A 23,793-nucleotide genomic window follows, 5' to 3' on the forward strand; every position below is an offset into this window, starting at 1 on the left:
AGACATGTCCACCTGTACATCTCTCTTCATAGATGTGGGGGAGAGAAATCAACAAAGTCTTTTGTCCCCTGATGTTCCACAATGGCTTGTCTGATGTCTATAGATCTTCTTTTGCTGAGCAGGAGATGACACCTCTTGTGGAGCTTGAACAGATGTCAAAATAATGAAAGTACCTCCAGCCACCCAACAAAGAGTAATTTAGAAATGTACTGGAGCTAACATGTCACTGTCAGATCTTGGTTGTGATCAAGTGAGATGTAAGTGCAATTAACAAAACAGTTTTATATCAATAGAACAATATCCTGTTTAATAAAAAGTATGTTTTCATTCTTTGAATGTATTCATTCTTACCTTATAGTTTAGCTAATTCTGAAAAGAAGGGTTAGATGTAAGGTAGGTCTACAAAAACTTGCACATATCTTTGCTAGTGGGCAACTGCTTTCCTTACTTCTATGTTTTCCTCAATTACACTGGTTGTCTCCAAAGTGACCTACAAACAATATTTAATTAATCTAACCAGCCCTCTTGTGAATATTATTATTATTATGGCTGTACATTGTAGCTAATGATGATGTCTCGGCATCTTGTGTATTCTTTTGTGGCTGTATATAGTCCAATCTGCAAGGAGCAAGGTTGTGAACAGATGTCACGTAGGAATGTGAAGGGTCCCACTGAGGACATGGAATGATGCTTGGCCCTTTTTCAATTTGTTTTTTGGGTCTTTTTCAAAGTAATTACAACCTTTATTAATAGTAGTTCTCCACTGAGATCTTACCTTGTCTGTGTCTTTGAAGTTGTCAATATTTACGCCCAGGGCCGGCTCCAGGCACCAGCTTGCCAAGCAGGTGCTTGGTGCAGCCACTCCGGAGAGGGGCGGCACATCCAGCTATTCGGCGGCAATTTGGCGGATGGTCCCTCACTCCCGCTCGGAGCGAAGGACCTCCCGCAGAATTGCCATCGCGATTGTGGCTTTTTTTTTTTTTGCGCCACTTGGAGCGGCAAAAACCCTGGAGCCAGCCCTGTTTATGCCACATGTCTACTTAAAAGTGTCTTTTAAGTGTTTACCTTGAGCACCCTTCCTGTGCTTTCCAAATTTCAGCTTACCAAGAAAGACTTTTTCTGGGCGTCTGTCATCACCCATTCTGATAACATGATCCATCCATCTAAGATGAGCTTTGATAATCATTGCCTCAATGCTGGTTGTTTTTGCTCTTTCAAGGATGTTAATGTTTGACACTTTGTCTTGCCAGTAGACCTTCACAACAGCAAAAAGACAGCGCATGTGAAATTGTTCAAATTGCTTGATGCGTCTCTGGAAAACTGTCCATGTTTCACATCTGTATAAAAAGGATATCACTGCTGCATTGTATATCATCGCTTTTGTTGACAGTTTGATGGTGTTCTGGTTGAATATCCTATGACAGAGTCTTCTGAAAGCCTGGCTTACCTTATGTAGTCTGTTTGCTATTTCTTGATCCAGAGAACTGTCAATTGAGATGCTACTTCCAAAGTGTGCAAAGTGATTGATGTTCTTTAGTTTTGCACCATCGATGGTGATGTTTGGCTCAGTGGTAGTTGATTGAGTTGGTTGGAAGAGGACTTCAATTTTTTCCAGACTGATGGTGTTTTCAAACTGTCTAGTTCCCTCTGAGAATCTGTCAAGGATAAGCTATAGGTCACTTCACTATGACTAAGTAGAGCACAATCATCCACAAATAGTGCTTCATATAGGAGTTCCTCAAGGACATTTGCCTTTGCATTAGACCTTAGCAGATTGAAGATTTTTCCATGATTTCTGTACCTTACGTAGATGCCCTTTTGAAGGATGTCAGTTGAATATTATTATTTGTGTGATGGTTGCACTCATGGCCAACACATCAGGGATTGAGCTGGAGACCTCCAGAGCTAAAAGCTTGAAGCTTTGGAGCTAGGGCAGACGTGGGCAACCTACGGCCCGCGGGCCACATCCGGCCCGTGGGACTGTCCTGCCTGGCCCCTGAGCTCCCGGCCGGGGAGCCTAGTCCCCGGCCCCTCCCCCGCAGGTACGCCGCCGCACGGGCAGTGCTCTGGCCCACCGCTCCTGCTGGGCAGCATGGGGAGCACAGCTGGCTCTGGCCAGGTGTCACGGCTGTGAGCTGCTGCTGCTGCTCGTGGGGGGGTAAGGGAGTGGGGGGTCCTGGAGGGCAGTCAGGGAGGAGGGGGTGGTTGGATGGGGCAGAGGTTCTGGGGTGGTGGTCAGGGGATGGGGGAACAGGGAGGGTTGGGAGTGGGAGTCCCGGGGGGCCTGTCAGGGGGTGGGGATGTGGATAGGGGTCAGGAGGGCAGTCAGGGGACAGGGAGCAGGGGAGGTTGGATAAGGGGGTGGGATCCCAGGGGGCAGTTAGGGGTAGGGGGTCCTCGGAGGGGGTGGTCAGGGGATGGGGAGCAGAGGGCAGTTGGCTAGGGGGTGGGAGTCTGGGGGGAGGGCTGGGGGTGTGGATAGGGGTCAGGGGACAGGGAGGAGGGGGTTTGAATAGGGGGTCCCAGGAGAGGGCGGTCAGGGGACAAGGAACGGGGGGGTTGGATGGGTTGGGGGTTCTGAGGGGGGTGGGAAGTGGGAGGGGGCGGATAGGGGGCAGGGGCCAAGCTGTTTGGGGAGGCATAGCCTTCCCTACCCGGCCCTCCATACAGTTGCACAACCCCGATGCAGCCCTCGGGCCAAAAAGTTTGCCCACCCCATAGCTAGGGGATATCCTCTGTGGACTGGCATAGAGGAGAACTTGTAACACACACACTACTGGGTTATAGTTGCATTTTACAGATAGGAAACTGATTAAATGTGCTCAGGAAATATCCCCGATGCTCTTATGCAGTGACAGGCTTTTCTAAATTTTCGTACAGAGCCTTTGAGAAAGGTCAGTGTAATAGATCCTCAGGAAAGGATTAAATTCTCTCCATCTGCAGGTATTGTACAGGCATAATGCCTCTGAATCAGGGTATCTATCAGATACATCAGTAATTAAATATACTGGTTTCCCAGTACTGTGTCTTGCCCCTGTAACTCCACTTTTAGAGGTTCACTCACAAACAAGGAAATACAGATATATTTATTTAAAATCATTCTTACTAGATTGTATGTCTTGAAGTTAAAGTTTTTTTGGGGTGTGTGAGAGATGGTCTCTGTTCCCTCACTTAACACAGTGAGCATCTCCTGTGTTAAGTGAGAGTGAATGACATTCACTCTCACTTAACACAGGAGATGCTCACAAGCTATTGTCATTTACTTAGCTACCTATTCTTTGCCAGTTATAGAGTGCCCATGACATGCTCAGTGTTGTACAAGACATGGGACTTCATCACACCCTCATTTATTTTAACTGCTTAGGTGGTAGAACTGTGGAAAGGGGCTATAAGTGGTCCTGTGGAATATCCCTGGCATAGAGCTACTATGATGGTCCTATACTCCCCTTCCCCCCATGCAGCCCTGATGTGTGGGGCATACCAAGGGAATGTGGAGGGGTGTGTCCAAGCCCACAGCTTTCGGGGTACTCTGGACTGGCAGACTACAACTGGCCTGTGGTTGATGGTTGCAGCCAGAATATAAGTTAGAGCAGTCCTGAGGCTACTTTCATTTATGCTGAGGGCCAAGTAGCTTGAAAAATATGGGGAGTTCAAGGGTGGTTTAAAGCCACCATCCCTGCTCTTTTTCTGAGCTAAGTGCAGGAATGCAGCAATGGAGAATTGACCCCACCTGGCCGCAGATGCTTAAAATCTAATAAGTTGATCCTACAAAATCTTCACATGTGGAGCTATCCCTGAATTTTATGTGTTCATTGGGTTTGCAGGCTTGGGTCCTTCAGCCAAGTTGTACCTATTTCTCTGTTTCAGATTGGAGGGTATATAAGTGGCATCACATTTGATTTACTGCTGGATGAAGACCTCAGCGTGGTGTTGCTGAACATTCCTGTCTTATAACAAACATGATCGAGTACGTCCTGCAGAGGCTGTCAAATCTTTTGCTCCTCATCTTTGCTGATGGTCCTTGCTCTGGTCTCTAGTCTATCATTGTTACACTCCAATTCCCATCTCTTGCTTATCTGATGTGGCTAGTCATTAATTTTGTAGACCTCTCTTTCGTATTTGTTAGGATATCTCTGGCTTCCCCACTCCCACTCCACTGTTATTAGTGAACCCTGCACCAGGGATAGTCCCTCCTCAGAGTGAAAAAGTAATTCACTCTCCGTGCCCATTCACTCTTTGACCTCAGGGGCTCTAAATTTTGAAGACTGAGTTGACGACTTAGATTATAATTTAAACCACCTGCTGAATCAAATGCAAAGAGATACTGAGGGAGGAGACCTCTTCTTCCCCTTCAGTTTACTAAAGCCATGGCTTTAATGGAAGAGAAACATAAATTCCATTGGCTGGCTAAACTTTCTGCTGAACAGATTAGTATGTTGGGAAGCTAAGATTCACAACTTCTTTTGCCTTCCATGCCACTGATTAAGGTGGCCCATAGTAAGTATTCAGTGCTAGACAAATTAATGACGAGTGGCTCTATGCTGAACATTTTTATTAATGACCCAGAACAAGGAAACACAAAATCATTACTGATGAAGTTTGCAGATGACACAAAAATTGAGGGAGTGGTAAATAATGAAGAGGACAGGTCACTAAAACAGCAAACTGAATCGCTTGGTAATCTGGGTGCAAGCAAATAATATGTGTTGTAATATGGCTAAATGTAAGGAACAAAGAATGTAGGTCATACTTACACTATCCTGGGGGGCAGCGACTCTCAGAAAAGATTTGGTTGGATAATCCGCTGAACATGAGCTTCCAGTTGCTGTGGCTAAAAGGGCTAATGCAGTCCTAGGATGCATAAACAGGAGGGTCTTGAATAGGGTAGAGAGGTTATTTTACCTCTGTATTGTGCATTGGTGAGACTGCTGCTGGAACACTGCCCAGTTTTGGTGTCCACAATTCAGGAAGGATGTTGACATATTGGAGAGGGTTCAGAGAAGAGCCAAGAGAATGATTAAAGGATTAAAAAACCTGCCTTACAGTGATAGACTCAAGGCACTCAATGTATTTAGCTTAACAAAGAGAAGGTTAAGGGGTGACATGATTGCAGTCTGTGAGTACCTACACAAGTATCACGTATTTAATAACAGGCTCTTCAGTCTAGCAGGGAAAAGTATAACATCCAATGACTGGAAGTTGAAGCTAGATAAATTCAGATGGGAAATAAGGCATACATTTTTCATTGTTAAAGTAATTAACCACTAAAACAACTTACCAAGGATCACACAAACAAAATTATGTGGGATTCATATCAAGGCATTTTATTCTGATTCATTTCTAGAAATCAAATGAGAACACTTTCTTTCATGAAATTTCTGATACAAACTGGAGGACACATCATTCCCTCCACTTCGAGCATGAAGGGCATAAGTGTCCAAATACTAGTCAAACAACTGTATGATTGTACGGGGGAGGGGAAGAACTGGAGACCAAGTGCCATTATTCCCTTTTAAAGCCATGAAAACCCCTGTGTATGAACACAATGTGGCCAGGGTTCTGGGATATAGAGAGTATGTCTACTCTATGCAATACCTTCCCTGGTAAACTTGTGGAAAATTTTCTGCTGAGGTTAATTCTGACATAGTCAGAATTATTACAGTCACACTCTGCAGTGTGTGTGGAGGATGGTGGACTAGAAAGGGGCAACAGGGCCATGGCATCTTAGCTGCCTCAGAATTTGTGCTGCAGAGAAGAATGAAAGACCTAAGGAGTACGAGTAACACTCAGGAAATGCCAAGGGACCGTGGGATATCTGCACACTTGGAGTGATGTGTCCCTTGCCCTTCTCATAGAATAGGTCAGTAACTCTGTAAATGTCACCATGGTATTTCCCAGGCAACACTGCTCCTCCTGTAGGCTCTTCTATATCATGCCTTCCACACAACTCAAGGAGAAAAGCTTTTCTAATGGTATTTTGGTGCTTCTGCCTGATATCATGAAGTGAAGAGACAAAAGACTTGTAGAGTATATCCAGATTCTTTCAAGCCTCCAAAAAGGTTTGGTGCAAGTTTCAGGTAAAGGTGCAAGCTAATCCTTATTTTATCCAAACTGGTGCACAGATTCCTAAGCAGACTTCCATGGCACAATAATAGAAATGGATCATTAAGTATCTGTGCTTGACACACATTTTCTCCAGATGACAGACGTCAAAAGGAGAGATGGATGAAAACTGAAACCTCAAGTTTCCTTGAATATACCTGAAGTAATTAGCTTCATTAAAAGTGCTAGCTCTAATCTAGTGTCAAAACTAACTCCCAGCCTAACCTTAATCAGATCTAGATCCAATATTAGAACCTCAGCCCTTCTCTATTTAAAAAAAATACCTAAGTGGTCTATATTATTGGACATCCCTTTTATAACAAAGTTCTAATGACTAGATACTATGGTGATGAGCACTTTAGAAATAGACAGATATGAGGACAATTTGATGACTTTTGGCAATCTAATCTTCACCCTTATCTCTGCCTACTACCAGTGTTTAGATACTATGATGATGGCCACTACAGAAAACCCTAAAATAGATAGATACCAGGAGTCAATATACTTGTGCTTCCTGATGGTTTACCAGGAGAGAGTTGCAGACTCATTCACTTTGTAATTGGTTTGTTCTGACATTATTTGTGTTTGCCATTGCATGCTGTTGTCAGAGATGCCATCTAAAAAACTACAGAGTCTTAAGAGACAAAGCCAAATGTTATGAGTTAATTAGTACCAAAATGTGAATGAAAGGGAGTCCATTAGGCTGGGTTAGTGAAGTAAAGAGATTTATCATTTTGAAAGTTGCTAATTGTGCCTGTTTCTCTGTTTGGAGAAGGGAGTCTGTAGGTCTGGGCCAGTTGCCCTTGGGGACCTATCTGTTAACTCACTGTCACCTTCTCCTGAGATACCATCATCTTGTAACACTGAGCAATAAAATTAGTAATTGTAGGTCTTTTGAAGCCCACAGCTAAAGGACACTAACAGAGTTTGTTTACACTGAAGGAGTTCACAAGAAAACTAAAGTAATTAGACCAGTATAATAGATCGGTACCAAGAACATGCTCTGCCAAATATATATAAAAATGGTATTTCATCCATTTTCAGTTCTCTCTTTAGCTTTGTTTTGTGCTAAAAATATAATATTAATGTATTTTTGAAAAAACCCTCCAGAATTAAGAAGTATTCTCTCCATGAGCATTATAACTCTAACCACATCCTTGGTTTAATTATAATCTTAACTGCGATCATATTTATTTATATAAGATTTTTAGACTTATTTTCATGGGCTATTTATTTTTGAACACAGCCAGCATGTGGAAATATATAATGCTGATAGATACCCAGCTCAATAACGACTTTATTTTAGTATATTTTCTGGCATGGTTATACTTTGTTTCCAAAATGTGCATATAGCCTCTGATTCAGGAAGGTATTTAAGCACATGCCTAAATTTAAGCCCATGACTTCAATAGAAAGCGTAAATTAATGTGGTAAAATTAAGTATCATTTAATTACTACAAAGTTTAAAACATTTATTGAGGTTTAATCCATATGTAGCACATATTGTTTGTGTAATTGTCATACCTCATTCTCTCAAATATCGATTATATACAATAATTAACTGGTTCAGTACCATATTATGAGTTGCATTATACCTTACCGAGGAGTGGAGACAGTGCACAACTAGAATCATGATGGTTGGAGGCATCGGGACACATTAACATCAGATGTTAATGGGCCCAGATTGTCTGTCTACACCAGCTTGGGATGTGGTCAATTATGCTTATATCAGACATAAGGGTTCCAAAGCAAAGGCAGGGTGCAGAGGAAGTGTAAGGAGAGTTCGCTCTTGCTACACCTCTGCCAAGATATAGCCTGTGCTCATGGCAGGAGAATCATGCTTGTATGCAGAGGGGTGAGGCAATGATTATTCCACTACCCTGCCAGTCCCTTTCCCTGTTGTGTTCTTGGGAGCTAAAAAGCATGGCTGACTGCTGCATGGGTGCACTGAGGGCAAGGTTCCCCATGTCTTTTCTTTCCTTTAGTGTCATAAATCCCAATGGAAAAGTCCTATAGAAATGCATAGGGTTGAAACCAATAGGTTTCTACAGACATTTAGGAGTATTCCTTAGAAATGACTCTTAAAAAAGCCTTATAATTTGTTAGAGAATTAGATGTTTTCTATGGGTTTTTAAAACAGTCTGTAGAATTCTGCTGCAGGGATCTAATTCTCTGTTATGACATGGTTTAAAGGCAAAGCCTATAGAAAGATTTTATATATATTTATAGGATGTTTCCAAAAGGTGTGCAGAGATAGGCATCATTTAACTCTATGTTTTTAACATTAACTTGGGGCTTATTTAACAGAACATTACTAATGTGTAATTCACAGAATGCTTTTTTAAAACAATGTTATTAATTATATTAATCCATTAGATCTTTCAGACTGATGTCCTTCCTTAATGAATTTGCTCTTCCCAGGCATGAACACGCATTGGTTCCAAGGACTGCTATTGAGGGCAAGGCTACTGATATTTCATCATTTTTATTTATTTATTTTTAAGGAAAAACCATCACTGAACTATGTATTTGAGTTCAATGGCCTGGGCTTGGGTGTCACATACTGGGCCTACCACCTTTGGAAGTGTTCCTGTAACGTACAATTGTCTCATTGGGCCAAATTCTGATCTTGCTTACCCTGGTGTCATCAAGAACAGAATGAAATCCAAATGATGGCCCATTGAATCCAAATGACATAAGCATTTGGACCCACCATCTCTGCCTTATAATGGCATTATACACAGTCACATTTTTGCCAGATAGTCATAAGATATGAGTCATGTTGTGCTGAAATAATATTACTGCAATACTGCTTTGTTTTAGACACACAACTGATGCATCCCACATTTCTTGTGCACAGTGCGATACAAGGTAGGTATAAACTCAATCCTCTATTCAGTTAGTGAGGGCCCAGGTTGTGAATTTGTGGTTTCTGGAGATACACTGGATAGGCAGACGAACAAATGTCACCCTTTTAAATATACAGGAATTTGAAACTGATTGTATGTTCTGGATGCAGAAATTTTAGTTTTTGTCTGGATAAATATGTGTGATTTCAACTGCTCTTGCAAACGGGCTTTGCAAAAAATAAAACAATTTGGTTGTTTGTGTTTCTGTTTTAGTTTAAGGTGTTTGAGGCTCCTTTTAGTTCCACTTGGAGCAGGAAAAGTGCTTTCATTCTGCATTAGTTGATTGTTTCCATCAGTGTCACTTCCCCCTCCCCATTTTTCACACCTCCTACTGTGTACGATCGCCTGCTGCACCATTTATTTTTGCAATGTGTAAACTGTTACTTCCTCCAACAAATCAGATCTGCTAAGGGTGAAATTAAAGGTCTGAAGGGGTGACTGTCCTGCTGGTTTTGACATTTTAAGATTTTAGGATCAGGCGAGAAACAGCTGCCCTTTTCTACCTATAGATATTTATTAACTGTCCAAAGGATTTATGGAATCAGAAGTGCACTACCTTGGCATCACAACTAAAGAGGGATATATTCTGGGAAATATACACTACATTTCTTGTGAGATCTGGCAGCTAACAGGATGAGAAATAATTAGCCTCTAACTTCAAGCAGTGGGCAGGAGTGCCTGGAACTGATATTTTAGTGCCAAGGTTAAAAAATCAGGATACACACTGATTTAAAATTGACAGCTGTGTGCCTAAGGCAAATGCTTGAGCGTGGCCTCCATAGACCTATCTGGGGCCCAATCCTGCAAACCCTTACTCAATGACTTACTCATGGGAGTAATCCCATTGACATCAATGGGAAGGGTTATTCCTGTGCATCCCTGTGGGTTTGTAGGACTGGGCCTATGGATTTTGTACTACAGATAAAAGACGATGCTGCAGTGCAGTTTTATACGTCAGAGAATGGGCAGTCACCTACAATGGAATGAAGGCTGGCACGGTGACAGTGGAAGGTGAGGCCTTTGTAAATGTTTTACTTGCATATTCTTGGTACCTATCCATTATACTTCTCTCTCTATGACTTTTTCTTTTGTCTCTACTCTTTCCCCCCTCCTTTTTTAAAAGCTAATTTAGCACTGGCATGTGAGTAACATCAAACACTTGACTAGTCCCATTGAACGCAACAGTAGGACTTTCACAGATGAAGTTACTCAGGCATTTACATGCTTCCAGAATTGACATCATAAATGATTATAATTTTCTTAGGCTTGTTAAGAAAGGAAATCACAAAAATAACAACAAGAGGTAGACAAAGCACTAACTTAATAAATCCTCTGAGAGAAGGGAAGACACTGGTTTTTTGAGCTATAAGTTGGATTTGCCTTTTCCACGATAGTGCTCTATTGCAAGTCTGGTGCACTGCTTTTAAGCAGCAGTTGTTTTGGAAGCTGCTTGTTCAGTTAAAGATCTAGGTAAGTATGCTTTCCTGCAAAGGGAACAATTAAGTTCTCCCAAACACACAGAAGCATCAGAATTCACAGCGTGTATTTTACAAGGGTAATAAAGTTTTATATGCATTTACAGGAGAAACAGCATGCAATGAAATACCTAATACACCCAATTATCCACCAAAATAAATGGATGGGGGAGAAACTGGCTAAATTTGGCTAAGGCTTAATTATTTTGCATTTTAACTTCTCATTCTTAGCAATAAATGCTCATTCTGCCATCCATTTCATGGCTCTATTACTTGGTCTGGATTCTTGTAATTGAGCTCCTTGAGTTCAGGAGACTGCCCAATGTCAGTGAGAAGAATATAGGAAAGGCTTGACATCAATTACAACATTACACACAACATAAAATTTAACAACTTGAATCAGCCTTTCATTGCTATTTAAAGCAACTGCATATGGCTTCTTAAGATCTTAAAAATTAATCAGCTTCCAAAAGGCCTAGATTTTTCAAAAGGACAAAATCTTACTTAGCCTGAAGTTTTTAAAATGTTATTTCAGTTCTGTTGTATAATAGGGAGACTTTTTGACATGTAAGTGGATTTTTTTAACATCCAAAGAGAAATTGATCTCCTGGGTAAATTAAAACTCAGTGAGGCAAATTAAGAAATCAAATCAAATAAACTGGGTCAGATTCTTCATTGACTTATTCTGCATTTAACTCCACTGAGAGGATATATGTCAAGGCAGCCATGTGCCCAGGGTGCAAATGAAGACAGAATTTGGCCCATGTATTTTTATGTGTGTTCTTAAATAAATGGGGATCACAATTAGGACATGGGTGGCTTAGTGATAAAATGCTGGCTTTCCACCTCGACTCAAATGTTATGTGAAGCCCTCAGCTTTGTCCCTCACCGATATGTGATCAGCTCATAAAACACCAAAGTTTCTGCTTAGGGGAGGCCCAGACTAAGCAAGAGTGGAGCCTGAGTTACCTCTCACCTCTAATAAGGGTGGTCCCTGCAGGTCAGAGCTGAGGTCCTCGGAAGGGCAGCATGAGGAAGCTTGCTTGTCTTGCAGCTGCAAGTTCTGTGCCCTGGATAAATAAAAGGTTTAGTTTCTAATCTTTTAACCAAATAATCAGATAAAAATGTTAAAAAAATAGACTGACTTACACTGAAACTATTCTTTAAAAAAAAAGTATCAAAAGACTTTTTGACTTGTCTTTCTCAATGCACTGGAGTGTAGTTAAAAAGCTACTTTGATTCCAAGTGGAAGAGTTACACACAAATGTTTAATGAACGTTGAACCTTGAGATCTTCTTAACAGGCTTTATGTGGTGAGAAATATGTGGGTATGTCTGCACAAGTATGAGTGTTTCACTGATTTATGTTTACAGTACATAAAATGTTACATATCTGAGCTGCATCTGCCTGCCAATGCTAGCTTTATTTTAGGCTGGATGGGCAAAGACCTTAGTAATGCTCTTTTCACAATGTATGAAAACCAGTGTTTTGGGGGTTTGTTTACTTTTTTCTGTTGTAGCAAGTTGCAACCATAAACTGGGTCAAAAATGATTTTGGGGGAAGGGGGTCCTGAAATATTTTATAGAATCTGACCTTTTAATATTTTTCTTCCAATTGTTTCTGGTTGTGAAACTAGCATTTAACCTTCTGAACATCAAGAACCACACTTATTAAGTTTATTGCATATGTAGGATATGTTAGTGGCTGGAATTAACACAGAGGGCTCAAGGCACCTTAGCACCCATGCAAATACCAGTCACAACTGCAATCTCTAAGCTTGTACGGTGCACAGGGACTGCTCCCTTCATGCATTCCAGAGATGCATGTTGGCCTACAGAGGATGGGCATCTACAGGGACGCTATAGCCCCACCCCATCTCTGTGTTGGGGGAGTAGCCTAAGGAATGGTGACCCAGCATACTCTTTCTTGCATATCAGGAAGCTTGGAGTGGGATTGTGCCTCCTTCAGGCACGGTCTCTCCTCGAGCTACCCCTGGGGCAGAGTGGTTTGGTACCACCCCTTACTCAGGGCTGTACCCTAAAGGCACAATCTAGCCCAGGGCACTGGGGAATATGCAACTTTTAACTCTTCATCTTGTGCGTAGTTGTAGGATGAGATTTTCAAAAGCACCCAGCACTGGGCAACTTTGTACTCACTGAAATCAATGGTAAACTCCACTTGACTTAAATGGGAGGACAGTTAAGCTAGTGCTGAGCACTTTTGAAAATCCCACCTATAGCTTTTTGCTATTCTTTTAAAATATGAAATTATAAAACGTGTATGCACTGAATGGACTTAAAAATAACACATTATTATGGTGTCTTTGACTGAAATAGTGCAAAGGATTTGGGGATATGGGATATTGGGAGATAAAAGTGATGCCTTATGGGAAAGAAAGAAAAATGTGAGAGTTTGAATTTGTGTGTGGGCAAAGGCTGAGAACTCAGTAATGGACATTTCTTTGCATTTGGATAAGAAATCCAAACTCCAGATCTGAGAATTGCTAGTGATTCCCACCTGCTGAGGTTTGATCTGGCTCATGTCTAGAATATGTGTTGCCTTGTAATCTATGTTATCATAAAGCTATGGATATGAGAAATAAACAGCAGAAAAGAGAAAATGAGTGTGAGCCTTGAGAGAGAAAAACACCCCAAATGTTGGCCATGAAGTAGCTTGGTAAATGTACTTTCTGATACATATTCAGAATATAATAAAATGAATGTACAACTAATCATTTTTAATATAAATAATCTGCTAAGAGTATATTCTTAGAAATCAAAATCCATTTTATTACCTTGGTTGCTACAAAGCCCCAAAATTTGCATTGTTTTGAATGAACAAGAAAATAATGAATGATCTCTTCTTGGGTTACACAGTTTTCAAACCACAATACTTGCCCTTTTAACTGTCCCCAACAATTCAGCCACACAATACCTAAAACCCTCTAATCAATGCCATTTTTACATTAAAAGCAAAGTACTGTTTCCCATCATAAAATGTTATAGTGTTTACACAAAGCTCCAGCTAACATCATAAAACTCTATTGATTTCCCAGTGGGGTTCTAAGAGGACAATTGACTGTGCTACACGACACCCTGGTTTCTAGCTCCAAAATAAAAGTGACTTCCTTTTGGAAACTAGATCCAAAATATTCCTCTTATCAATCAGGCTTTTCAATTACTGCTTACTAAAAAAGCCATACTAGAAGGGAGAGCTGCCTCCAGAGAACTTCATCTCCAACAGTATTTTTATGAAGACAACCAAAATCTGGAAGTTAATGCCATAAAAATTGCAACTTTAGAAATTTCCATCACAGTATCATATTTTTGGGGTTGGTTTATTTCTTTAAAATGAGCATCTCTGGTGAAACGCCAATGTATTCTACAGCTGAAATATATAGGGTCTGATCCAAAACCCAATGAGATCAATGACTTAAGTGAGCTTTGAATCAGGCCTGTTCTGATGAGTCCTGCCACTTGCTAAAAAAATGTTTAAAAAATTAGGCAATTCAGTAGAATAGTCTCCAAACACACCTGGTTTACCACCTTTTCCAAGAGACACTAGTGAATCTTTAAACAATAGTTAAAAAAGGGTATTTTTCCAGAAGAGAGGGTAAAATGGGACAATACGATCAAATAATGATTATAAAAGACCCCAATATTCTGGTGATGATTAAAATTGCTACAGAGGAGTTAAAATCTTACACAATGTGAAGTCTTCTGATGAAAACTGATTGATATGGGGGTGGGCGGGGAGAAGCTATAATGTTCCTGGATATGTTCTTTCTATTCTTGAAATTCTACACTTCTATGAATTAAATGAACTAAAGGAAATAAACTTCTTTCCTGACAAGCTGTCATAGCAGCCCCAATCAGTTGTATAGCTTTTGTTGCCAGAAATCATTTGCTGTACTTACTTAAATAGTTCAAAATATTTAATACATATCTAAATTACTAGGGCCATATTCTGCTCCCTTCTAGCCAATAGGAGTTTTGCAATTGACTTTAATGGGCATAGGTTCTGTCTAAGTAAGATGAAGTCCATTGCTGTACTGAATATGAAGATGAATACTGTCATGCCGAGCTCCCAATCTTAAGGAAACTCAGTGCAGAGCGACTGGAGAAGTTAGTTTTCAATTCCAAAGAAAACTTGGAATGAAAAATGAACGGGTAAAATGTGTTCATTGGGAAATACTCATCTTTAACTAATAAAGGCTTTTAATATACCCTTTCTTACCCTTTCTCACTCAATTAAATATATGTTAATTCAATGTTAAGTTTGAGATTTAAACCCACAAGCGTCAGGAAATTCAGAATTAAGACTCCCATGTTAACCTTAATTCTGTCCCCATTGTGCATATTACATTTTATGATAGTATCTTTCATTACATGATCACATAACATTGGAGCAATGTGACATGCTATAAGTGATGTTGAATAAGTGTATGGTTTGTTATAGAGGTTAACGAAATGTCAGCCTTACCAGGTATTTCTCATTTTGTCTTCTAAAAATATAACTAACTGCTATTTTCACAGAATTGTTTTGATTTAAAGAAATGTCACAAACACACACATGAATATGTAAATATTTTTCTATTAATTATTGTTCATGCGATTGAATAAATACTGAGTTTCTACTCAGGCTTTTCTCAGGCATTAATTCTCCTTTGCCTGAGGGAAGACTTCCAGATTTGGCTTTGGGTATGTTCTGTATTATTGCATTCCTTGTTTCTCTCGATAGAGATTGTATAAATTATATCAAACTGTAGGAGGATTTACATTTTTACTTTATTGAGCATAACTTTATTTTGAAAAAAAATTGCAAAACATTTGTGAAACTTTTTGTTTAAAAAATAGGATACTTTCAACAACAAAATTAAGTTCACAATTTTCAACCAGATCTACTCAATATCATTTATTGCTTAAAATCTGAATGTTACCATAGTCTGAGTATAAGGGTACGTTTTCAGAAAGATGTTCTCCCTTTAGCTGGGGCAATTTTTGCACCCATAGTTCAGATGGGGACACAGATCTGAGAACATATGCCTCAAACTAGCTGATTGCAAAGATTCAAATACTCAGATCTGCATCTGCAATGTGTGTCTTGGGTGGAAAAATGAATGCAAATTCTGAGCAAGTTCTCAACTACCAATGAGTCTGGCCAGAGTTGTGCAGTCAAACCTCCACAGCCACAGATGATCCTGCAGATCCTGAAGTGGGAAACCCTCCCATCTCAGGCCTGGTCTACACTACAGAGTTAGGATGACATAAGGCAGCTTATTAGGCTAGGTCTACACTACCCGCCTGAATTGGCGGGTAGAAATCAATCTCTCGGGGATCGAATTATTGGGTCTCGTCGGGACGCGACAATCGATCCCCAAATCGATGCTCTTACTCCACCAGCGGAGGTGGGAGTAAGCGCCGTCAACGGGGAGCCGCGGAGGTCGATTTTGCCGCCGTCCTGACAGCGGGGTAAGTCGGCTCCGATACGTTGAATTCAGCTACGCTATTCGCATATGGGGTGCTGGCTCTGGGGGGGGCTCAGGGATGGGGTTGGAGTGCGGCCTCCCGCCGGGCAGCACTTACCTTCAGCAGTTCCCAGTCGGCAGCAGGTACAGTGAGGCTAAGGCAGGCTCCCTGCCCACCCTGGTCCCACACTGCTCCCAGAAGGGGCCAATGTGCCCCTGCGGCCCTGGGGGGGCGGGGGGCACGTGGTTCTGCGCACTGCCCCTCTCTGCAAACACTGCCACCGCAGATCTCCTGGCCAATGGGGTGGTGCTTGCAGGCAGGAGCAGTGCACGGAGGGAGATCCCTGACCCCCGTCCCTGGGGCCAAGGGGCTGTGCTGGCCGCTTCTGGGAGTGGTGTGGGGCCGAGGTAGGCAAGGAGTCTGCGTTAGTGGCAGCCACACTGCGCTGCTGGAGATCGCGATTGACTGGGAGATCCTCTAGGATAGACCAGTCGATCACGATCAACCGATTGGTGACCACTGGTGTAGACACTCCGTTACTTACAGGGAGCCATGAAATTGTCAAGAAAGCTGGGCAGCTATGGCCCAGCTACCCCCAGGTCCCCTGGAGAGCTGGGCAGGTGGTCCCTACTCCCGGATGGCAGCTGGGGTGAGAATGGACCCCACTACTTGTTGGGAGCTACGGGCGGCTGGACCCCACTCCTGGCTGGGAGCTAGGGTGAGGAACCTGGGTGGCTGGACCCTGCTCCTGGTGGGAAACAGGGAGGCAAGAAGCCCCAGGGAGTTCCCTCCACCCACTCCCAGCCGGGAATGGGGAGCAAGAAGCCCTGGGCGGCTTCCCCAACTCCCAGCGGGGAATGGAGATCCAAAGTAGTGGTGGGGGGGGCAGCCTGCCGGGAGCCCGGAAGCCTGTGGGGCAGCCAGACTCCCAGCAGGGAGCTGCCAGCGGAGCTGAGAGACCAAGCTCTCAGCTCCCCACACTTTCCCTCTTAGGTCAGTGGAAGTACTCCTTGTGAGGACGCGTACAACCTACCCAAGGTCTCTTCTGGCCTTAAACTCTGTGAATCTATGAACTCTGAACTTTATGCACAGTGAGTAGTCCCATTGGTTTCAGTGGGGCTATTTACTATACATAAAGTTACTTGGATACCCTAAATGTTTATATAATCAGGACCAGGGGGGGATGCTACATACTTCCTATCTGGATGAGATCTAGCCTTCCCCAAAAGGGGGTGTTTGGATCTGGGGTTTTGATTGCAGCCCATCTGTAATTGGGATTGAATTTTCTTAACTTTATTTGTTTCGTTTATGGAAAAAAGGGGGGAAAAAAAGGAAAACTGGCAATAAACACAACTAAAGAAAAGAAGTAGAAGAGAGGCATGAGTCTGATAAATTGTCTGGTTATTACACAACTCGGCTTCTAGTTCTTAGTTTTTGCTGGTGAGTGAGCACTATCGTCCTTCATTGTTCAGCCTTATATTTTCACACCAGTGCATAAATGTTTAAAACAAATATTTTCCTAAAAAAAAAAATCCCTAAAAATAACTACATAACAGATGCATTCTGTCAAGGTATGTTGGGTGAATTGGAACAGCAGGAGTTGTTGCTGTTCAGGATTGAGAGCCGCAATGAAGTGTGCAAAGATCCAGTGAAGGAATTTCCTCATTTTGATGTTTCTTCACTTGGTTCCATTGTGGTTATTTGTCACAACTGGGATCCTTCAGGTCTCAACATGTGCTAAAGAAGAATCTTTGCTAGCTGTCAGAAATATTAGTATTAGCACCGACCTCCTCTTTCTAAGGCCTTGTCTACACTACGAGAGTAGTTCGATTTTACTTGCATCGAATTTTTGGAATCGATATTGCAAAGTCGAACGTGTGTGTCCACACTAAGGACAGTAATTCGACTTTGTGCGTCCACACTAACGGCGAAAGCGTCGACATTCGAAGCGGTGCGCTGTGGTCAGCTATCCCACAGTTCCCGCAGTCCCCTCTGCCCATTGGAATTCTGGGTGTAGCCGGCAATGCCTTCTGGGTAACAAAATGAGTCGAGGGTGCTTTTGGGTAACTGTCGTCATCCGTCCATCACTCCCGCCCTCCCTCCCTGAAAGCGCTGGCGGGAAATCAGTTCGCGCACTTTTCTAGTCAGTGACAGCGCGGACGCCACAGCACTGCGAGCATGGAGCACGCTGCGACCATCGCTGCAGTTGTGGCCGCTCTCAACGCCTCGCAGCTTATCATAAAGGTTTCCCTGAGGCAGATGCAGAAAAGTCAGGCGAGGAGGCTACGGCACCGCGGTGATGTCCTGAAGTCTGAGAGTAGCACAGACCTCTCAGAAAGCAGGGGACCCAGCGCCGAGGACATCACGGTGGCAATGGGTCATGTTGATGCCGTGGAACGGCGATTCTGGGCACAGGAAACAAGCACTGAGTGGTGGGACCGCATAGTGCTGCAGGTCTGGGATGAATCCCAGTGGCTGCGAAACTTTCGCATGCGGAAGGGAACTTTCCTGGAACTTTGTGAGTTGCTGTCCCCTGCCCTGAAGCGCAGTGACACCCGCTTGCGAGCTGCACTGAGTGTACAGAAGCGAGTGGCCATAGCCCTCTGGAAGCTTGCAACGCCAGACAGCTACCGGTCAGTCGCGAACCAGTTTGGGGTGGGCAAATCTACCGTGGGGGTTGTTGTGATGCAAGTAGCGAAGGCAATCGTTGATGTACTGCTGCCAAAGGTAGTGACCCTGGGAAACGTGGAGGCGATCATAGATGGCTTCGCAGCGATGGGATTCCCAAACTGCGGTGGGGCCATAGATGGAACTCACATCCCTATCCTGGCACCGGACCACCAGGCCAGCCAGTACATTAACCGAAAGGGCTACTTTTCCATGGTGCTGCAAGCACTGGTGGACCACTGGGGACGTTTTACCAACATCTACGTGGGATGGCCGGGCAAGGTTCATGACGCTCGTGTTTTCAGGAACTCTGGTCTGTTTAGACGGCTGCAACAAGGTATTTACTTCCCGGACCACAAAATAACTGTTGGGGATGTGGAGATGCCTATAGTCATCCTCGGGGACCCAGCCTACCCGCTAATGCCCTGGCTCATGAAGCCCTATACTGGCGCCCTGGACACTGAAAAAGAACTCTTCAACTACCGGCTGAGCAAGTGCAGAATGGTGGTGGAGTGTGCTTTTGGCCATCTCAAGGGGAGATGGAGAAGCTTACTGACTCGCTGTGATCTCAGCGAAACCAATATCCCCATTGTTATAGCAGCTTGCTGTGTGCTCCACAATCTCTGTGAGAGCAAGGGGGAGACCTTTATGGCGGGGTGGGAGGTTGAGGAAAATAGCCTGGCTGCTGATTACTCACAGCCAGACAGCCGGGCGATTAGAAGAGACCAGCGGGAAGCGCTGTGCATCCGGGAGGCTTTGAAAGCAAAGTTCCTGAGTGAGCAGGGTAACCTGTGACTTTAAAGTTTGTGTACTGAGAAGCTAAACCTGCCCCCGTTTCTTTACCCAGTTAATGTTGACTATCCTACCCAGTTACATACCCCCTTCACCCCCCTTCCAACACACGTTTCGAAATAAAAATAGTTCTACTTTGTTAAAGCACACCGTTTTCTTTAATACTGTTTTCGCGGGAATTTTTTAAAACTGGGACGCAGACTGTGGTGCGGAGCGGGTGTAGTGTAGTGACGCGAATGCAGCTTCTAAACTCAAGGATTGACAGGCTCCGCTGCAGTGGGATGGTTGTTTCAACGGAGCCTGTCACCCCTCCTGATCGGGACTGTGTGTATGGGGGGTCTATGTGACTTTGTGGCAGGGGGAGGACGGTTACAGATCCCCTGCTGTGTGGCTCTGTGATCCTGCCTAAGGACCGGCGCTTAAGATCTGTAACTGCCCTCCCCCGCCACAAAGTCACAGAGCAACCCACCCACCCCCAACATAACATGAAAACAACCTCCCAGACTAACCAGGGTAACTAGTCACTGCATCACTGCACTGTGTATGTGCCCTGCTGCTGTGCCTGTCCCCGACTATGTACCCTGCCAAAGGTGACTGTCCTGTCCAATTACCAACCCCCTTTCCCCTCCTCCTCCAAAAGAACATGATTGAAACAGTAGTTAACAGAAACGTATTTTTTATTATCAACTACACATGGCATTGGGAGGTGAAACTTGGACGGGGGCTTGTGTCAGGCGGGAAGGAAAGAACTTTTCAAATTTTGGGAAATGAGAGCCTTCTGCTACTAGAGCTCTCTGCAGGGGTGGAGTGAGAGTTAGCAGGGACTCTGCCGCCTCTCCTTCTTTGCACTTTGGGTGAGGTGGGTATGGGACTTGGTGGCGGGGGAGGGCGGTTAGAGATGGACTGCAGCGGGGCTCTGTCCTCCTGCCTCCGTTCCTGCAGAACATCCACAAGGCGCCGTAGCGTGTCGGTTTGCTCCCTCATTAGTCCAAGCAGTGTTTGAGTCGCCTGCTGGTCTTCCTGCCGCCACCTCTCCTCCCGATCCATGTTGGCTTGGTGCATTCGGGTCAAGTTCTCCCGCCACTGGGTCTGCTGTGCTGCCTGGGCTTGGGAACAGGCCATAAGCTCAGAGAACATGTCCTCCCGTGTCCTCTTCTTCCTACGCCTAATCCGCGCTAGCCTCTGGGAGTGTGATTCCAGGCTAGGTTGTGAGACAGTCGCAGATGGGGCTGTGGAAATGGGAAAAAGGGAGTGAATTCCTCAGAAAGATAAATGTAGTTGTGAACAAAGAACATAGTCTTTCTCTGTGAACAAGACCATGCACAGCACCTATCACATGCACACTCAGCACAAGGTCGAATTCTCGGCCTTCGCATTCAGTGCCTGGGGTCTTGCACAGCACATTTGAGAAGCGGGGCAGGACAACGGAATTTCTGTTGCAGGCAGACATGGTAAGCCGTACACTTGTGGCAGTTTAAAACTTTTATATTACCACTGGCCTCATTTCACATTTAAAGCTATGTCAGTTCCTGCAGCCAGCAATCCAGCAAGCGGGAACTCTGCCCCTGTCCCACCCCCTCGCGGCTGTCCCCGGGAACGATCCCTTTCGGCTGCCCCTCTCCCGCCTCCACCGCGTGGCTACAAACCAGCGGTTACAGTTCTGTAAAGGAACGGGAAAGCAGTCCCAACACTAACATTCCCCTACCTAATTCAAAGCAGGTCACCATGGGCGACATCACCCTGATGAGGATCTCTGAGAGCGACAGAGAGAGAATGCTCCGGGAAAGCCTCCAAAGACCAGGGCCGTATGCCGCCCTGCTGTGCAGAGCAATGATTCCCGAGTACTTGATAGTCTCGTGGCGCGGCAACGTGTCGTACTTCGGAGGACCCAATAAGGCCGCTCTCCCCAGGAACCTCATGCAACAGCTTTCAAATTACCTTCAGGAGAGCTTCATCGAGATGTCCCAGGAGGATTACTGCTCTATCCCCAGACATATAGACTGCATTTTACTGTAGCTGCAGTAGCAGGGAATAAACAGTAGAGCGGCTTGTGCAGGACAATCACTGAAAACCGGACATTGCTAGATTTTTTTTCAAAACTTGCACTGCCCATGACTAAACCGTTAAGCGCCTAGGGCACACTAATCATGAACAACCCATTCTTTTAATTGTTAATATTCCTGTTTTGTTAAAAATAAATGTTTAGATGTTTACAACACTTACTGGCTGATCCTTCCCCAGATTCTGTGTCCGGGGTAACGGCTGGGGACGCTTCGTAGGGGATCTCTGTAAGGGTGATGAAGAGATCCTGGCTGTCGGGGAAATCAGCGTTGTGAGCGCTGCCGACTGCCTCGCCCTCCTCATCTCCTTCCTCATCTTCCCCGTCCCCTAACATGTCCGAGGAACCGGCCGTGGACACTATCCCATCCTCAGAGTCCACGGTCACTGGTGGGGTAGTGGTGGCGGCCGCACCTAGGATGGAATGCAGTGCCTCATAGAAACGGGATGTCTGGGGATGGGATCCGGAGCGTCCGTTTGCCTCTTTGGTCTTCTGGTAGCCTTGTCTCAGCTCCTTGATTTTCACGCGGCACTGCGTTGCATCCCGGCTGTATCCTCTCTCTGCCATGGCTTTAGAGATCTTCTCGTAGATCTTTGCATTCCTTCTTTTGGATCGCAGCTCAGAAAGCACGGACTCATCGCCCCACACAGCGATGAGATCCAAGACTTCCCGATCAGTCCATGCTGGGGCCCTCTTTCTATTCACAGGCTGCACGGCCATCACTGCTGGAGAGCTCTGCATCGTTGCCAGTGCTGCTGTGCTCGCCACGATGTCCAGACAGGAAATGAAATTCAAACTGGCCAGACAGGAAAAGGAATTCCAATTCAAATTTTCCCGGGGCTTTTCCTGTGTGGCTGGTCAGAGCATCCGAGCTCGCACTGCTGTCCAGAGCGTCAACAGAGTGGTGCACTGTGGGATAGCTCCCGGAGCTATTAGCGTCGATTTCCATCCACACCTAGCCTAATTCGACATGGCCATGTCGAATTTAGCGCTACTCCCCTCGTCGGGGAGGAGTACAGAAGTCGAATTAAAGAGACCTCTATGTCGAACTAAATAGCATCGCAGTGTGGACGGGTGCAGGGTTAATTCGATGTAACGGCGCTAACTTCGACATAAACGCCTAGTGTAGACCAGGCCTAACATCCAGCCATCAGAAAGGTGAGACTATTACAACCTCCCCAAGTATTTAGTGACATGAGGAGAGAACAAATGGCTTTGTGAAAACTATCAGAGAGGTAGCCGTGTTAGTCTGTACCCACAAAAACAACGAGGAGTCGGGTGGCACCTTAAAGCCTAACAGATTTATTTTGGCATAAGTTTTCATGGGTAAAAAACCCACTTCAGATTGTGACAAAGTTCCTCCTCTATCTTGGTGGGTCCTGCGCTTATTGGCGGATTTTCTTGCCTCAGAGATTCACCATGTGGGTTGGGGAACAGCCCAGAGGACTTCCCCTCTGGAAGAACCCACAGTCCAGGTTAATTGGGAGGTTTGGGGGGAACCCAGTCCCGCCCTCTACTCCGGGTTCCAGCCCAGGGCCCTGTGGACTGCAGCTGTCTATAGTGCCTCCTGTAACAGCTGCATGACAGCTATAACTGCCTGGGCTACTTCCCCATGGCCTCCTCCAAACACCTTCCTTAGTCTCACCACAGGACCTTCCTCCCAGTGTCTGATAACACTTGTGCTCCTCAGTCCTCCAGCAGCACACCCTCTTGCTCCTCACCCTCACACCACAAACTGAAGTGAGCTCCTTTTTAAAACCCAGGTGCCCTGATTAGCCTGCCTTAATTTATTCTAGCAGCTTCTTCTTAATTGGCTCCAGGTGTCCTAATTAGCCTGCCTGCCTTAATTGGTTCTAGCAGGTTCCTGATTACTCTAGTGCAGCCCCTGCTCTGGTCACTCAGGGAACAGAAAACTACTCATCCAGTGACCAGTATATTTGCCCTCTACCAGACTCCTGTACCACACTGGTCTGGGTCTGTCACAAGGTGCATGGAGTGAAAATTATCGATACAGGCATAGATATACTGGCACATGAAGAGGAGGGAGTTACCGTACAAGTGGAGAACCAGTGATGACAAGGCCAATTCAGTGAGGGTGGATGTAGTCCACACCCAATAATTGATGAGGAGGTGTCAATACCAAGAGAGGGAAAATTGCTTTTGTAGTGAGCCAGCCACTCCCAGTCCCTATTCAAACCCAAATTAATGGTGTTAAGTTTGCAAATGAATGTAGCGCTGCAGTTTCTCTTTGAAGTTTGTTTTTGAAGTTTTTTTGTTAAAGGATGGTGACTTTTAAATCTGGTATTGAATGTCCAGGGAGA

General features: G+C 44.4%; 1 protein-coding gene and 1 long non-coding RNA gene across 3 annotated transcripts in view; one reads left to right on the forward strand and one right to left on the reverse strand.

Annotated features, from left to right (window-relative positions):
* LOC122173589 (uncharacterized) overlaps positions 1-23,793 on the forward strand; it is a 234,488-nt gene that overhangs the window by 192,096 nt on the left and 18,599 nt on the right. The gene's annotated exons all lie outside the window — the stretch shown is intronic.
* Positions 20,039-22,613, reverse strand: LOC135982179 (uncharacterized). Its single transcript, XM_065587637.1, has 2 exons — positions 21,637-22,613; positions 20,039-20,642 (listed from the first exon to the last, which is right to left on the reverse strand). Exons 1-2 carry the CDS (start codon positions 22,211-22,213, stop codon positions 20,167-20,169), a joined length of 1,053 nt encoding a protein of 350 aa, XP_065443709.1. The 5' UTR covers positions 22,214-22,613; the 3' UTR covers positions 20,039-20,166.

This window comes from Chrysemys picta, chromosome 3 (genome assembly GCF_011386835.1).
Source record: "Chrysemys picta bellii isolate R12L10 chromosome 3, ASM1138683v2, whole genome shotgun sequence".
Lineage (NCBI taxonomy): Eukaryota > Metazoa > Chordata > Testudines > Emydidae > Chrysemys > Chrysemys picta.

Excerpts from the sequence above, each read along its gene's own strand:
- LOC135982179 (XM_065587637.1), bottom strand. The coding sequence starts at position 22,213 with ATGCAGAGCTCTCCAGCAGTGATGGCCGTGCAGCCTGTGAATAGAAAG. Across the intron at positions 20,643-21,636 it reads ATCTGGGGAAGGATCAGCCA|CCCCATCTGCGACTGTCTCA; the intron begins GTAAGTGTTGTA and ends CCATTTCCACAG.